General features: G+C 53.5%; 2 protein-coding genes across 3 annotated transcripts in view; one reads left to right on the top strand and one right to left on the bottom strand.

Moving 5' to 3' along the window:
- Nucleotides 1–948: 948 nt before the first annotated feature.
- Nucleotides 949–11,164, top strand: CD3H12orf43 (chromosome D3 C12orf43 homolog). Of its 2 annotated transcripts, none has more exons than XM_003994733.5 (6): nt 949–1,125; nt 5,979–6,021; nt 6,215–6,313; nt 8,642–8,715; nt 9,238–9,328; nt 9,809–11,164. In XM_003994733.5, the coding sequence occupies exons 1-6, from the start codon at nt 981–983 to the stop codon at nt 10,161–10,163; spliced, it is 807 nt and encodes a 268-aa protein (XP_003994782.2). In that variant the 5' UTR covers nt 949–980; the 3' UTR covers nt 10,164–11,164. The 2 variants fall into 2 exon arrangements, with proteins under 2 accessions (XP_003994782.2, XP_006938588.2); XM_006938526.4 differs by having other exon boundaries at nt 9,806–11,164.
- Nucleotides 11,111–15,817, bottom strand: part of HNF1A (HNF1 homeobox A) — a 21,620-nt gene continuing 16,913 nt past the window's right edge. The window contains exons 8-10 of the mRNA XM_003994731.5: nt 14,967–15,088; nt 14,734–14,878; nt 11,111–12,531 (exon numbers count right to left, since the gene is read on the bottom strand). Coding sequence (XP_003994780.1) covers nt 12,404–12,531; nt 14,734–14,878; nt 14,967–15,088 — 395 coding nt within the window. The 3' untranslated portion in view covers nt 11,111–12,403. The remainder of the gene's footprint in view (nt 12,532–14,733; nt 14,879–14,966; nt 15,089–15,817) is intronic.

Below are 15,817 nucleotides of genomic sequence, written 5' to 3'. Positions count from 1 at the left end.
AGGTTTTGTTTTTGTTTTCAAGATTTTATTTTTCCTTTAAGTAATTTCTGCCCCAGGGTGGGGCTTGAACTTAGAATCCTGAGATCAAGTCACATGCTCTACCGACTGAACCAGCCAGGCCCCCCCCCACCACCCCGAGAGTTTATTTTAATACAATTTCTGACACGCAGCCTCAAAGGTAAAACATGAAGAGAAGCATCCCAAAGACAAAAGTCACTTTGTTCATCCTACGTAGCAGAGTATCTTAACTGCAGAGATTCTAATGTGTCGGTCCTGGGTGGGTCCTAGGAGTCAGTATGTAAAAGCTCCCCAAGTGTTTCCAATGTGCAGGCTGAGTGGCGAAGTCCTGAGCTAAAAAATTGGAGAATGTTTTCAAAACCAAACTGTGCATCAGAATCACCCGGGTGGGGCACCTGGGTGGCTTGGTCGGTTGAGCGTCCGACTTCGGCTCAGGTCATGATCTCACGGTCCGTGAGTTCGAGCCCCGCGTCGGGCTCTGTGCTGACAGCTCAGAGCCTGGAGCCTGTTTCAGATTCTGTGTCTCCCTCTTTCTCTGCTCCTTCCCTGTTCATGCTCTGTCTCTCTCTGTCACAAAAATAAATAAACGTTAAAAAAAAAAAAATCACCCGGGACTGTGCCTCTTGAATTTTAATGTGCACACCAATCACCAGGCAATCACGGTTAAATGCAAGTTCCGATTCAGTAGGTCTGGGCTGGAGTCAAGGTTCTGGTATGACCTAGGCAATTCCTTTTCCTCTGTAGGTCTCATTTTCCTCATCAAGAAAAGGATGGAGTTCACCTCTTAGGCTCTTCTAGCTCTCATATTTGAGGAAACCCTCAGGGCAGTCCGGGGGAACCGAGGGCGGACTGAGCCTGAGAACTACAATCCCCACTATGCCCTGCGCGTCTCCGCCCTCAGTGCCGTGGTGGAGAAGGGTTGCTAGTGGAACGCTCCCCACAATCCTTCGCGGTGGCCCAAGATGGCCGCGCCCAGTGGCCCCCTGAGCGCTTTGGAGAGCAGCAGCAGCAGCAGCGATGAGGAGGAGCTGGCACGGTGCCGCGAGGCAGCGATGCCGGCCTGGGGCTTGGAGCATCGCTCGAGGGGGCCGGGGAAGCCAAGAGCCGGTAGGAGGCTATGTGCAGGGAGTCTGGCCGAAAGGCGTGGGATCTTCCCCTGGGGTCTGAGAGGATGGGTGGTGAGGAGGGGGTGACTGGCACGCGACTTCTTTCCCTGAGAAAGCTCCGGGGACTGCGCGGGACTCAGATTCAGAGAGCGGGCAGGTGCAACAGGGAGGGTACTTCCATTACCCCGGTCGGGGAAACTGAGGCACCTGAATGCCTCTTGACTCTGCTTCCTTCGGTCCTTCCTCACTGCCGCACGCTGGCAGCCCGCCACCTCTCCGAGATGGCTGGGACAGCCCCCCTTCCCGGATGCTGGCATCCAGCCTTTCCCCGCCTCCAGCACCTTCTCAGACCCTGGGGCTGTCAGCGAGCTGGGTCCTCCACGTGTCTGACGGTGGCAATCTAGTGCGACAGTAGTTTGGGCAGTACCTGTTACTTGGTCCTAACAAAATCACAGATTTCCATATCCCGTTACCGTCTGCATGTATATCAAAGTATCATTTGAGTCAAGGTAAAATGTTGGGAAGAAATAATTGACACTCATCCCTGCTTTAAAAGTACAGTCGTTTTGGGGGGCGCTCGGGTGGCTCGGTCCGTTGAGTATGGGGTTTCCACTCAGGTCATGATCTCGAGTTGCTGAGTTCGAGCCCCACATCGGGCTTGCTGCTGTCAGCGCAGAGCCCGCTTCGGATCCTCTGTCCCCCTCTCTCTCTGTCCCTCCCCTGCTTGTGCCCTCTCTCCCTCTCTCTCTCTCAAAAATCAATTAATTAATCCGTTTAAAAAATTACAGGCATTTTTGGGCCCACTAGTAGATCGTAATGCATTCATAAAGATTTAATGCATTAATAAAGAAGCACATATATTATTAATGTGCCAAATTTGGGTTTGTTTGTTTTTAACTATTAATGGTAACTGAATTTCTGTATCATTGGCTTTCTTTGTAATGTGTTGTGTTTTATGCATTTAAAACATTAGTCTGAAAAAGGATCCAAGCTTTCCCACATTGCCGGAGCAGGCCATAGCAAAGCAAGGTTAACAACCCCTGCTTTCGTTTAAAAGGACTTACAAGTCAGGGCGCCTGGGTGGCTCAGTCGGTTAAACGTCCTACTTAGGCTCAGGTCATGATCTCAAGGTTTGTGGGTTCGAGCCCCACATCAGGCTCTGTGCCGATATCCTGGACTGCTTTGGATTCTGTGTCTCCCTCTCTCTCTGCCCCTCCCCTGTTCGTGCTCTGTCTCTCTCTGTCTCTCAAAAATAAATAAATGTTAAAAAGTAATAATAAACAAAAAGAAAATAAATAAAAGGACTCACCAGTCTTTTGGTAATTCATTCCCCACTGCCTCTCCCTTCTTGCTGTCCTGCTACATTGTATGTCCCATAGGTAGACGCCAAACAGTATTATATCCTCCCATCTCTGGACACCAAAACTCGGGAGTTTTCTCATTCAAGCTCTATCTACAGGTCTGCCTCTCCATCTCCATCGCTCACTAGCAATGAGCATTGGGGCAAGGTACCCGTCAACTAGGGATAATGGTGGGTACCCCTGCCCCCAAGGTTGAGAAGTAACCCAGATGATACATCTGCAGTGCTTGGCACATATTAAAAATTTTTTTAAGGTTTATTTACTTCTGAGAGACAGAAACAGAGCACGAGCAGGAGAGGGGCAGAGAGAGAGAGGGAGACGCAGAATCCGAAGCAGGCTCCAGGCTCCGAGCTGTCAGCGCGGAGCCCGACGTGGGGCTCGAACTCAAGAACCGCGAGATCATGACCTGAGCCGCACCTGGCCTGACTTGCTCCACAAATATGGCAAGGGAGAGGTTACGTGACGGGAGCTTAATGAAGGCTGGGATCTGGCCTGTCCCTTCACCGTGGTATCCCCTCCCCTGGGGCCTGGCACAGGTCATGATCAGCGTTCAGGAAAATAGTTCTTGAATGAATGACCTGGCCAGAAAGGCACTTCTCTGATGAGGTCGGGGGGGGGGGGGGGGGGGGGCGCCGAGACTCCAACTAGATTTCCGGGCCAGTTGCTTCCGCCTTGGCAGGATGGATTTCTCTGTGGCAGCGGAGGGAGCACTTGATAGGAAGTGCCAGCTCTGAAGCTGGTCCTAGACAAGGAAAATCATTTCTGAAAGCCACAGTTTTCTCATCCGTAAAACGCCTGGGTCTTAGGGTTGTGGTGAGTCTCCTACGTGAACAGCTTTGGCCAACATGTGAAGCAATGCGCGTGTGAGGAGTGGCATCCAAGATACCACTTTTACAGCCTACCCTTTTGTGCATTCATGAAGCTTCTGCCGATCAAAGTAGATGTGACTGCTGATGACAAGTCTTGTTACCTATTGAGCACCTACTGTGTGCCAAGCAAGATCCTGAACACGTGACACGCATTCTTGGGCCGTATGATAATAAAAATTGCCGCCACGGGTGGAGCTGTTACTGTGTGCCCTGCCCTAAACACTTTGCATTTGGTGTCTAGTTTAATTTTTCCAACAATACCATTCCAGCAGCTATTAGCCCCATTATACAGATGCGAGAGCTGATGCTCAGAAAGGTCCTCCAGCTTGTAAGTAGGAGACCCAGGCATCCCATCTAGGTCTTTATGCCTCCAAGCCCATGCTATTAACTGCCCTCTGCCCCTCCCTGCCACGGACAGTTGCCCATTGTGGGCAAAACTCTGACCCTTTGGTCCATAACCATGTGGAAATGTAGGTCACTATATATATATATATATATATAATTTATTTATTTATTTTTTTTTTTTTTGGAGAGAGAGAGCATGAGAATGCAAGTGTGGAGGTGGGGCAGAGAGAGAATCCTATGCAGGCTCCATGCCCAGCACAGAGCCCCACTTGAGGCTCAGTTCCAGCAACCCTGGGATCATGCCGTGAGCCGAAATCAAGAGTCAGACTCTTAGCTGACTGAGCCACCGAGGCGCCCCTATAGGTTACTATATTATTACTGTAACCCCTGATACAGCTCTTTAATCCAGTAATGAAGCACTGGTCACCCACACCTCAAACCACTTACATTTTAAGGCAACGTACACTGTGATTACTTTATGCAATGTTTCTTTCACACCAAGGCACCATGCCAAGAGCTGGAGCCGTACAGAAAGCAAGACGCAGACCATGTGCTCCAGCAGCTTTCAAATCCAGGGGGAGACAGACGTGCAAACAAAGTGTCCAAACCCATGTAAAATTTCGCTGTATCCTCACAGTGACCCCGGGAAGTTGGAGGTCTTATCCCCACTTTCTAGATGCCAAAACAAGGCTCAGGGAGGTAAAGGGACTTGTCCGGAGTCACAGTGGAAGAACCAGAACTTAACTGAAACCCGTCTTCTGAGGCCTGGGGTCTAATGCTGTTTCTGTTCCATGACATTATATCGCAGCCCTCGCTCTGTAGTCATGACAGAGGAAATCCTTCTCCTCCTTGTGATGGCACGCTCAGAAGGAAGGACTCTGGGTCTATCCCGGCCATCTGCATTCTCCGACTCCAGGGGCATCGGGCACTTTATATTCCATGTCATGCTCCACAGCACTTGTGACATAGACCACAGTGTGAACTGTGTGCCCCGCAGTTGTTTTAACACCACATGGCCCTGTTGTGGGCCCAGAGTTACCAAGTGACCAATTTGACCAGTTGGCTCCTTAAACTCACAAGAACGTTTTGTCCCGTTACTCAAGTCAAGAACCTCAGAACCATCTTTCATACATCTCTCACACCATCCATCGAATCTGTCAGCAAAATCCTGTTGATTCCTTCAGAATACATCCAGAGTCCTGCCCCTTCTCATCGCCCCCATGGTTGCCATGGTCCCCCTCCTTCTGCCCTTGCCCTACCAGGATCTATGTCCACACTGCAGCCAGAGACGTGCTGTAAAATCCCAAGTCCATCCGTGTCCCTCTTCTGTGCAGACTCCAGTGGCTCCTCACCTCCCTCAGGGCCCAGGTCGTCACACTGGCCCACCAGTCCCTTCATGATCTGGCCCCCCATAAGGTCCCCATTTCTGCTGCTCCCCTAACTCACCGGGCCGCAGCCACCCCGGCTTCCTTGCTGGTTCTCAGATGCACCAGGCAGGCTTCTGCCTTGGGGCTTCTGTAGGTGCTCTTCCCTCTTCCTGGAAGACTCTTCCCCAGATGTCCACTTGACTCACTCCCTTGCCTCTCTGAAATCCATTCACCTGTCACCTATACGTGAAGTCCTCCCTACCTGCCTTTATAAAATGATCCCCCGCCTAGCCCTCACCACTTCTCTCTCCTGCTGTGTCTATTTCCCCTCTGTATTTATCATGATCTAATTTTATATTTTAATTGTGTGTTTTAGTCCTCCGTATCCACCAACCAGCATGTAAGCTCCGTGAGGACTGGGATCTATGTCTAAATTGTTCAGCACCTAGAACACCACCTGGGTAATGTTAGAGCTTCAGTATTCAGTTGAGTGAATGATCACCAGGCCAGCCATTTCCAGTCTCAGCTTGAAAAAATGTGATCTACATAATGGATTCTCTGTCCCCCACAGCACTTAGCACAGAGCCAGGCACATAGTAGGTGCTCAATAAATACTGGAATCAAATACACTTTCTTGTTCAGCATGGTGGTTAAGAGGGGGCTCTGGAGCTAGATGACTTGGGTCTGGCCCCAACCCTCTCGGTTATTAGCCGTGTGACTCTGGCCAAGTTATCTTCTCTCCTCGTCTCAGTTTCCTCTTCTGCAAAATGGGAATAATAACTCCCTTAACAGGGTTGTTGGCAACATTCAATGAGTTATACGCGTAAATCACTTAAAATCACCTCTGACGCACAACAGATACTGTTCCTGTCATTTCCTCTATAAATGCCTCAATTTTCGTTATTTCCACAGATGCCGCAAATAATCAGTTGCCAGCCAGCCAGCCGAGCCTCAGGTACTGTGCGCTTTGGGTCCAAGTTTAATCTACTCTCTAAACAAATATTTATCCCCTACGGTGTGCCAGATGCAAGGATAGACCCTGGGCTATCGGGGTGAATGAGACACATGTCGTCCCTGCCCTCGTGGGTGGGGGGTGGGGAGCAGCCTCTGAGCTGGCGGGAAGTGAGGTCCTTTCGTGTGCGTTGCAGGCGGAAAGCGGACGAACATGAACAAGATGGCAATGAGCTTCAGACCACCCCTGAATTCCGAGCCCACGTAGCCAAGAAACTGGGAGCCCTGCTGGACAGGTAACCAAAAATGTTCCTTCTCTTCCCCTGCTTCCGTTAATACGAACAGTAGCGGCCCACGTCGGTGGGGAGCTTGGGGTGTGCAAGCAGGCGCTGTGGGGAGCACATGCTGTGTCACCTCACGGCATGCACCATCTGCCACGTAGGTCCTGTCGTTGTCCTCGTCTGCAGGTGAGGAAACAGGCTCTCTGGGAGAAGGAGCGTTTGCTCGAAGCCACAGGGAGGAGGGAGCAGAGCTGATATTTTTTTACCTTTATTTATTTATTTTGAGAGAGAGCACAAGTTGGGGAGGGGCAGAGAGAAGGGGAGAGAGAGAATCTCAGGCAGGCTCCACTCTGTCAGCACAGAGCCCTACGCAGGGCTCGAACTCACAAACCATGAGATCATGACCTGAGCCGAGATCAAGTGTCAGACACTTAACCAGCTGAGCCACCCAGGTGCCCCCCGGAGATTTAGATTCCTAATCGTGTAGTCAAGGCTCTGAGAATCTGCGGTAAAGGGACATGCGTGACTTTGCTTGGCCCAGCAGTTTCCAAACTCATCTGGCCACAGTGGCTTTGCTTCATGGAAGGCCGATCGGTGTAGCAAGGAACACATTTCAAGAGACACTGGCCTAGATCCATCCCTGATTGACTGAACCCTACCAGATTTTGAAAGGGAAATGAGGATGTTCAGGCCTTAGTCCTGAAACATGAAAAAGACAAACATGTCCTATCACAGTGTAAACCAGCTGCTCTGAGATAGAGTGGTGGGCCAGACCTTAGCAGCCTGAACCACCGCGGTCTCAGTACCAGTGCCCCAGGTCGAGAATGTGGTAAACATGTAGGAGGGTCTGTTGGCATTTCAACACACGGGTGCAGTTTTTCTTCATGACTCTTCGGCTTCAGGGTGAACAAGGCCCACCCAGCATTGCAATGATCCACATCAGACTTTTCCGCAGGTGGAAATCCAGCCGGATGCATGTCGACCGCAGTCAGCACATTCCCTGCGGCGTTTTTGTGTTTCTCTGCAGTCCTCACGGAGCTTTTTGTGTTTCTCTGCAAGGAGACTTAAATGGTGCTTTAGTTGGTCTCTTGTGTTAGATCAGGGCTTCTTGGCCTTGGCACCACTAACCTTTTAGACTGGCTCTTCCTGTTTCACTATAGAACGGGGAGCAGCTGTTTCCGATTCTGTGTCTCCCTCTCTCTCTGCCCCTCCCCCGTTCATGCTCTGTCTCTCTCTGTCCCAAAAATAAACGTTGAAAAAAAAAAAAATTTAGAACGGGGAGCAGCATCCCTGGCCTCTATCTACCAGATCCTAATAGCATTCCCCCCCCCCCGCCACCACCACCAGTTGTGACAACCAAAAATGTGTCCAGACATTGCTTAATATGCCCTGCAGACCTACATTAAACCACTGTGTTAGAGGGGCGCCTGGGTGGCTCAGTCGGTTGAGTGTCTGACTTCGGCTCAGGTCATGATCTCATGGTTCATGGGTTCAAGCCCCGTGTCGGGCTCTGTGCTGACAGCTAGGAGCCTGGAGCCTGCTTCAGATTCTGTGTCTCCCTCTCTCTCTGCCCCTCTCCTGTTCGTGCTTTGTCTCTCTCTCAAAAATAAATAAACATGGGGCGCCTGGGTGGTGCAGTCGGTTAAGCGTCCGACTTCAGCCAGGTCACGATCTCGCGGTCCGTGAGTTCGAGCCCCACGTCAGGCTCTGGGCTGATGGCTCAGAGCCTGGAGCCTGTTTCCGATTCTGTGTCTCCCTCTCTCTCTGCCCCTCCCCCGTTCATGCTCTGTGTCTCTCTGTCCCAAAAATAAATAAACGTTGAAAAAAAAAATTAAAAAACAAAACAAAACATGAAAAAAATTAAAAAATAAATCTGTCTTAAAAAAAAAAGGAAAAACAAAACAAAACAAAAAAAACCACTGTGTCCGAGCTGACAGCTGACCTTGAACCAGTTCTCTAGATCGGGCGGTCCTATTTCCCTTTTCATGCTTGCTGCCAGGATGCTCAAAGCAAAACATGTGCCTGCTCTCCAGCACTTTCTGTCCCTCCTGGCCTATTTTCTTTGCTCTATTCAAAATTGCATTCATTCTGTGGTACTGTGTATATCTTTACAACTTCTTCAGTACTTCCTGGAATAAAGTGGGGTTCAAACAAATGAGGCACTGCAGTTTCAGCTGTCGGGGGCTGATCAGCATGTTATGGCTGTAGGCGTTAACCGTTCTTATCAGGTCGGCGTGCTTGCTGCCATTGCGTTTAACATCACATGCCCCCGTCCCCTCCACTTAAAAAAATTTTTTGTTACCCAAAATCTCATCCTTAATCAACCATTTCCTCCTTCCGTAGCTCAATTACCATCTCAGAAGTAGTGAAGGAGCCGAAAAAGACTGAAATACAGAAAGTCCCCCCGGAGGATGATGGTGAGTGGTTATACTATTAAGGCCAGCTCTTGTCTCCCACCTCATGTGTATCTGGAGCTGGGAAATACATTTTGGTACGTTCTGGGATCTCGGAGGCGGGTATGATGATGATACCCCTGTTTGCAGGGCAGGGTGTCATGGGAGCTGAGGCTCTGAGAAACGAAGTCACTTGCCTGAAGCACCTTTGTCTGTCTAACCCCAAGCAGGGGCATCTTAACCACGGCACTTCACAGCCTCTCCCTGCTGAGTGTCTGTCCCGCGCCCAACCCACCTGCCACTTTGGAAGCTGCCTTAGGCAGAAGGCTCAACCGCTGGCTTCCAGAAGCCTCTTAGGGCTTGCTGCTCTGAATGCGCAGCTCGCGTCGCCTCTGGCACCTCGGGCCCTGGCTCCAGGAGGCACCCGGTGCCTCTCAACATACATCTGTTGGATCTCCTCGAGGGCAGAGGCGGGGCAGCCTTGGCACCTGGGAGGAGGGGCTGGCCCCTGGCAGTGCTGACTCGATCGACCCCTTTGGATTTTAGGCTTCCGCCTTTTCTTCACATCCATCCCCGGAGACTCCGACAAGAAAGCTGCTCCCCAGCCCAGCCGAAAGCGCTTCCCTTCCGGCTCCAGGTGAGGGATCATACCCCCTCCTCACGTTCCCTCCTTTTTGCCCGTCGTCTGTGTTTGCCAGCCCCCCAGAATAGCCATGCAGAATCTGGTCAGATCTAGGCCAAGAAGGAGCCGTGTCAGGGAGCTCGAGAAGTAGGACCCTCAGTGGGAGAGGGAAGAGGGTTCTGTTGGGAGTTCGCTTTGGATCTTTACTGCTTTTTGAGCATCATCTTGCGCCAGACACCTCACTCCTGGGGCATCCCTGTGAGACTCACGCACCCATTTCATAGATGGAGACACTGAGGGTCAGAGAGGTTAAGTCACTTAATGAGATCACACAGCTGGGAAGCGGAGAAGCCAATGTTGGAACCCAGGCCGGCCTCATTCCCAAGCTGGAGCTTTCTAGCACCGCCCCCCCCCCCCCCCCCCCCGATCCCGCCGTGACCTCTTCCTGCTGGCTCTGGGGCCCTGTCCCCACTCTATGCCCTCCCCTTGTAGCAGCGAGGACAGCGACGAGGAGTGGCAGCGGTGCCGGGAGGCGGCCGTGTCAGCCTCCGACATCCTCCAGGAATCTGCCATCCACGGCCCTGTCAAAGTGGAGAAAGAGGCAAAGAAGAAGAAAAAGAAGTTGAAAAAGAAAGCCAAGAAGGAGGCCGGTGCCGACTCGGTCGCCCCGGCCGCCGCCACCACCACAAGCGGGGCCACCATAGGGAAGCAGGAAAAGCATTCACCCAGGCTCAATGGAGACCAGACATCACTTGGGACCAAAAAGAAGAGAAGGAGGAAAAAAGCAAAGGCCAGCGAGGCTTCCCCAACCCCACCAATAAAGAGGGCGGTGGCCGTGCCTGCCAACTGATCGGAGCCCCACAGGCACGGGGCCCAACTAGCCCGAGGACGAGGCATTTCCAAGCCCCACCTCCCTCCAAGTTCAAGGACTTGGCTGGACAGAGGTCCAGACTCTGCCCATGATTGGGGCTCGCCCGAGGGTTGGGACAAAGACACGGTTGTAGGGTGAGAAGCCTAATCAAGGCCTGCCCATCTGTGCTCCCGTTGGGAACTGGGGCAGACCTGTGATGCCAGAACATTCCATGGCCTCAGGAAAAAGGAGCCTTCCAGTTACTCAAGACCGAAGGCCACATGGTAAAGCTTCCATCTTCCCAGCACTGTCTGAGGAGAGTTTTTCCTTCCCCTCCACCTTCCCAACCTGGTGTGGGAGACCACCTTAACGAGGGAAGGGGCCCCTGAGATGACAAGGCCAAGAAAGAGTTTGGTACTTCTCCCTCCAGGTTGCACAGACTTGATAAAAAGAAGGAGAGAGATTTTTTTCCCCCCTAGGCTGCCAGCATTTTCTTTCTCCACATTTGTGAATGTGCCACACATGATCGTGTCTCTGAGCCAACCAGATTGTTGAAAATAAATGACCCCAGATATAACAAAGTGATCTGGGTGCTCCTTCCCTGTCCGTGCCGAATCTTGATGAGACATGCTAAATAAACCTCACGTAGGTGGGGTCCTGTCTACACCCCAAGCTGTGTTCCTGCACCCCAGCCTCAAGACTTCGAGAAGCACCACAGCACTTGTGGACCGGTTTTCAGACACCTGCAGCATTTTGCAGGGGAAGAGCAGAAGCTCAAGGTTAAAGTGGAATTCTGGCTTTGTGGCCTTGACTCTGAGGTTTGGCAGAGGGAGAAAGACAGAGGCAGGACGTGAGAGTGTGACCCACCACCACCTCCCTCTGCCTGCCCAGCCCCATCTGGGCAACGTGTGGACAAGCAAGAAGTTTCCAGTATGCATTTCCACTACTCCGTTCCTCATTTCCTTTACTACAAGTTAAATAAATGTACAGGTTGGCTCTTGGCTGGCTGCAAGCCTCGGGGGTGCTGGTTCTGCCCCGGCCCTTTCCTCCATCCAGGGTGGGAGCAGCCCTCAAGGCCAAGTTACCTGCAGCAGCCCCTTCCTGGAGAGGAGGTCATAGAACCCCGGGCTGACAGTGTTCCTCCTGGTGGCACTCAGGACCTCCGGCTCCTGGGTGTGGCTGTGACCACCTGGCCTCCACATCCCTCAGCCTGCCGAGCTCCCAAGCTTCCAGGCATCAGCCCCGTCCCCACGGGGAGCTCCTCTCCGCCGGTCTCGTCTCTCCCCTCACCCTCTGGGCACTTCAGCTCTGTCATCTGCTCAGGCCTTGTTGCCTTCTGACCCCAGCAGCTTGTCCCCCAGACCAGGGAGGGGCTGCAGGGCCCCAGGGGCCAGAGGAGCTGTTATCAGAATCTCAACAGCGGCACCAGGCGCAGAGTCACAAGGCTGCCGTGGAGCAAGACAGACTTCCTAGTCCCGAGGGGGGCTTTTCCATTGAGGCGAGATGCCGGGCTGGCGTGAGAAGGTGTGGTGCCCGGGGTGGGGGGGATGAATGGCCGAGAGAACCAGCCATCTTGGAGGCCAGGGGAGGGGTGGCTGAGGACGAGAGAAGCTGGAGAGCCCTGCATGCCTCGGCTGCTAGCCTGAGCCCTCCTGGGGCGTGGGCATCTGAGCCCCAGCCCGGGCACTGGGTAGCCACTCGGAGAATGCTTACGTGAGTGGGGAGCAGGGGTCAATAGCTGGAACTGGGGCAGGGCGGAGGGGCCTGGTCAGGGCACAGGTGACAGGACGGGGCCATGTTGATCTTGGGCCTCTCACTGAGCTCCGTGAGTCACAGCTACGCAGGCTTGTGTCCCGAGGAGTGCGGCTACAAGGGTTCCCTTGGGGGTTCCCGGGGGTCTCCACAGGCACAGGCTGGAGGTACCAAAGTCCAAAGGCTGTCCCCTTCTGTTCCAAGTGGCAAGATTCACCCTGAGCAGCAGGGACAGTCCCTCTCGTCCGCGTCTTGCTCTGCTTCCCAGCTCTCCACAGTCCCCTCTCGTGCACTGAAACAGCCCTCCTGAGGTCGGGGCGCCTTGAAACCCTCCTTTCCGTTGCTGACAGAGCAGGGTGGCAGTTTTCCAGGGAAGGCCGCTCTCTTGTGGCAGTGGAAGTTTCACAGGCTCACATGTCCCAGTCACCCCCCAGGTACGCCAGGCACGCTCCAGGCAGGGCCCAGCCCCTGGGGGGCGGTTGCCGTGGTTACTGGGAAGATGAAGCCATCTGTGTGGAAATGAAGGTCTCGATGACACTGTGGTTGGATGGCAGCAGGTGGCTGTGGCCGTCGTTGGAGTCGGAGCTCTGGTACAACACCAGGCTGCTGGAGGACACTGCAGGGGCAAGTGAGACAGCTGGCTGTCTGCCAAGCCCTTCCCAACCCCACCTCGCCCACCCATCCCTGGGGGCACTTGGGACAGGCAGGCCGCACAGGGCCTCGCCACCTCCTGAATTACAGCAGATAACCAGACCCCCAAAGCCACGCCTCTACCCTTGGGTCTTATTAACCCCCAGCCAGGCTCCGGGGCCACCCGGGGGGTGGCCACCTCAGGACGTTTTAGTAGGAACGTCGGAGGAGCCCTGGTGGGGCGGTGTGGTTACTTTCAGGCTTCGGCGTTGCTAGGCTGCGGCCCAGTCATGAAACCAAACACTGAAGTGTTGCAGTGGGGGTATTGAGTAGACGCGGTTAACACCGCTGATCAGTTGACTTTAAGTAAAGGAGATTTCTCTGGCTGACACGGGTGGGTCTCATCTAATCAGTCAAAGGCCTTAAGAGCAAAAGCTGAGGCTTCCTAGAGAAGAAGGAATCCTGCCTCAAGATTGCAGGATCACATCCTACCTTTGCTGCCAGACCGGTCGGCCCCACAGGCGTGGGAGCCAGTTCCTTGAATATATATCTATACCGTTGACCCTTAAACAGTGTGAGGGTCAGGGGCGCTGACCCCCTGTGTAGTCACAAATCTGCAGGTAACTTTTGACTCCCCCAAAACTTAGCTACTAATAGCCTACTGTTGACCAATAATATAAACAAGTCAATTGACACATATCTTGTATGTTAGAGGTATTAGGCACTGTATTCTTACAAAAAGGTAAACTAGAGGGAAAAAAGTATCATGAATGTCATAAGGAAGGGGAGCCTGGGTGGCTCAGTCGGTTAAGTATCCGACTCTTGATTTCAGCTCAGGTCACGATCTGTGGTTCGTGAGTTCAAGCCCCATGTCGGGCTCTGCGCACACAGCTGGGAACCTGCTTGGGATTCTCTCCCTCTTCTTCTCTCTTAACCCGTCTCTCTCTCTCTCTCTTTCCTTCTCTCTCTCCCTCCTTCTCTCTCTCTCTCTCTCTCTCCCGTCCCTTTCTCAAAAATAAATAAATATTAAAAAAGAAGAACATCCTAAGGAAAAGAAAATACATTTACAGTCCTGTGCTGTGTCGGAAAAAATCCACGTGGGGGGCGCCTGGTTAAGCTTCCGACTTTTGCTCAGGTCACGATCTCACAATTTGTGAGTTCAAGCCCCACATCGGGCTTTCTGCTGTCCGCAAGGAGCCTACTTTGGATCCTCTGTCCCCCAATCTCTGCCCCAATCCCACTCGTTCTCTCTCCCTCTCTCTCTCTCAAAATAAATAAACTTGAAAAAAAAGTAACTTAAAAAAACGATGAAATAAATCCACATGTAAGTGGACCCGTGCAGTTCAAACACCATGTTGTTCAGCGATCTACTGTATTCCTGTTGGTTCTGTGTCTTACGAAAACCCTGACTGATTCCGACAGCTAAGAGAATGGGCTTTGAGTTTGGACCTGGGTTCAAGTCCTGGCCCTGCCACCTGGTAGTAGCTGTCGGAGGCAAGACCAAGTCCCTCACCTCCTTGGCGTCTGCTTTCCCATTTGTAAAACGGGGATGATGACGCGTGCCCCGTGGGTAGAGCAGGGAGCCCTCAGTTCCTGTCGCTGCAGCCACCAGGGCTGGACGGAAAAACCTGAGGCTCACGGGATGAAGCGGCTGCCCACGTCCCGCACTTAGCGAGTGGCCACCCCCGGCCTCAGAGCCCAGCAGCCTGACTCCCCGGTGCCCGCCCTTCATCGACATCGTAGATTGCGGGCTCGGGGCACCGGGGGATGGAAATGAATGGGTCAAGTGCGATGTAGCTGACCTAGAGAGCCCGCACGCTGTTGTTGCTGCGTGGGAACACGGGTCTCCGATTCTCCAGGAAAAGCCAGAAATCACGATTCCTTTGTGAAAGCTCATCTTTAAACGTGGACAACGAACTCCATGCTAAACCCTGAGCCACCCAACACGCTTGCGAGCCACCTCTGGCCCAAAGCAAGGCCAGATCAGATCGCTCCTCACCGTCACCCTCCCCTGTCTCTCGCAATTAATCTTTTACCCGTCTGAGTCAGTGAGATATTCCTGTAAGACACGCCCACTTCCTTGTGGTTTCACGCCCCTCTTGGCTCCCGTGGGGGGAGCACAGGGCACCCTCCCGTTTGCCGCACACACCTTCCTCCCCGCCTGAGGGAGCAGGGAAAGGCGGCTCACCGGTGGGGCTGGCGCTGAGCCGGTGGGTGGGCTGCAGGGGCTGGATGCCGGCGGGGTCCTGGCTGGGGATGTGGATGGTGGTGGTCTGAGACGCCGGCGTATGCAGCCCGGATTCACTGGAGGCCTCCGTGTCTGAGGCGAAGACCTGGGGGAACAGAGCGGCCTCCTGAGCCCCCCATGGGTGCGCTGTGGGGTGGGGCCCGAGCGAGGGGCCAGGCAGGCCTGGGCCTTACCTGCTTGGTGGGCGTGAGGCTGGCCAGAGCACTCAGGTTGGTGGTGTCGGTGATGAGCATGGTCTGCGGAAGCAGGCCCGTGTGGGTGTACTGGGCCACCTCAGGCTTGTGGCTGTAGAGGGCTGGCCAGGAGGGAGGAGAGAGGGGGGGTAAAGACCAGACACCCTGGGCCAGGCTGGGCCCCTCCCGAGAGGGCCTCAAAGTTGGGCACTGTGGGGGAGGTGAGGCACAAGGCCTGGTAAGTGGCCCGATGGAGCAGTGGTTGGGGACTCAGGACAGATATCCCAAGCTGGGAGCTCCAGATAGAGGGGTTAGACCCTCTCCCCAACTACAGGACCCTGCTCAGGCTGGCTCCATGGGGGGAAGGCTGGGGGAGGACAGGAACCCACACCCACCACCTGAGGACGACAGGCGTGACCGGCAGTGGGAGGCACAGGTGCTACTGTGCTAAGTACGGGCCACGGAGGGAAAGGCTGGCAGCTCCCGTTAGGGGGTTGAGCGGGACAGAGGGCCGTGTAGCTCCGCCTCCAGGACACCTCTCCAAAACGTCACCCAAAGTTTCACCTGCAGCCCGGCCCCACAAGAACGCACACAGACACCAGCAGAAAAGCACGTGAGCACACATTCTCACATCGACGCAGATGAAAGCATACACGCACATAAATACGTGCACTGAACCAAATCCACACAGATACACAGGTGCACAGTCCCTCAGGCCCGGTTCCGAACTCCACAAAGGTCTGAAAAACCCACAGATTTTCGTAAGGTCGGCACTAGAGCGCTTTTGGTGGCAAACTCCCACCCGAGCCCGCTGTGAGGTTGTGCCCCGTCTTTATTAACCTCCTTCGTGG

Source organism: Felis catus, chromosome D3, assembly GCF_018350175.1.
Source record: "Felis catus isolate Fca126 chromosome D3, F.catus_Fca126_mat1.0, whole genome shotgun sequence".
Lineage (NCBI taxonomy): Eukaryota > Metazoa > Chordata > Mammalia > Carnivora > Felidae > Felis > Felis catus.
The sequence above is the reverse complement of the archived record's forward strand: the minus strand, read 5'-3'. Positions and strand labels throughout refer to the sequence as shown.

Bases quoted from the DNA above. Each gene is read 5' to 3' on its own strand.
- CD3H12orf43 (XM_006938526.4), top strand. From the start codon at position 981: ATGGCCGCGCCCAGTGGCCCCCTGAGCGCTTTGGAGAGCAGCAGCAGC. The intron at 6,022-6,214 runs GTACTGTGCGCT...TGTGCGTTGCAG, and splicing joins GCCAGCCAGCCGAGCCTCAG to GCGGAAAGCGGACGAACATG. The intron at 9,329-9,805 runs GTGAGGGATCAT...CTCCCCTTGTAG, and splicing joins CGCTTCCCTTCCGGCTCCAG to CAGCGAGGACAGCGACGAGG.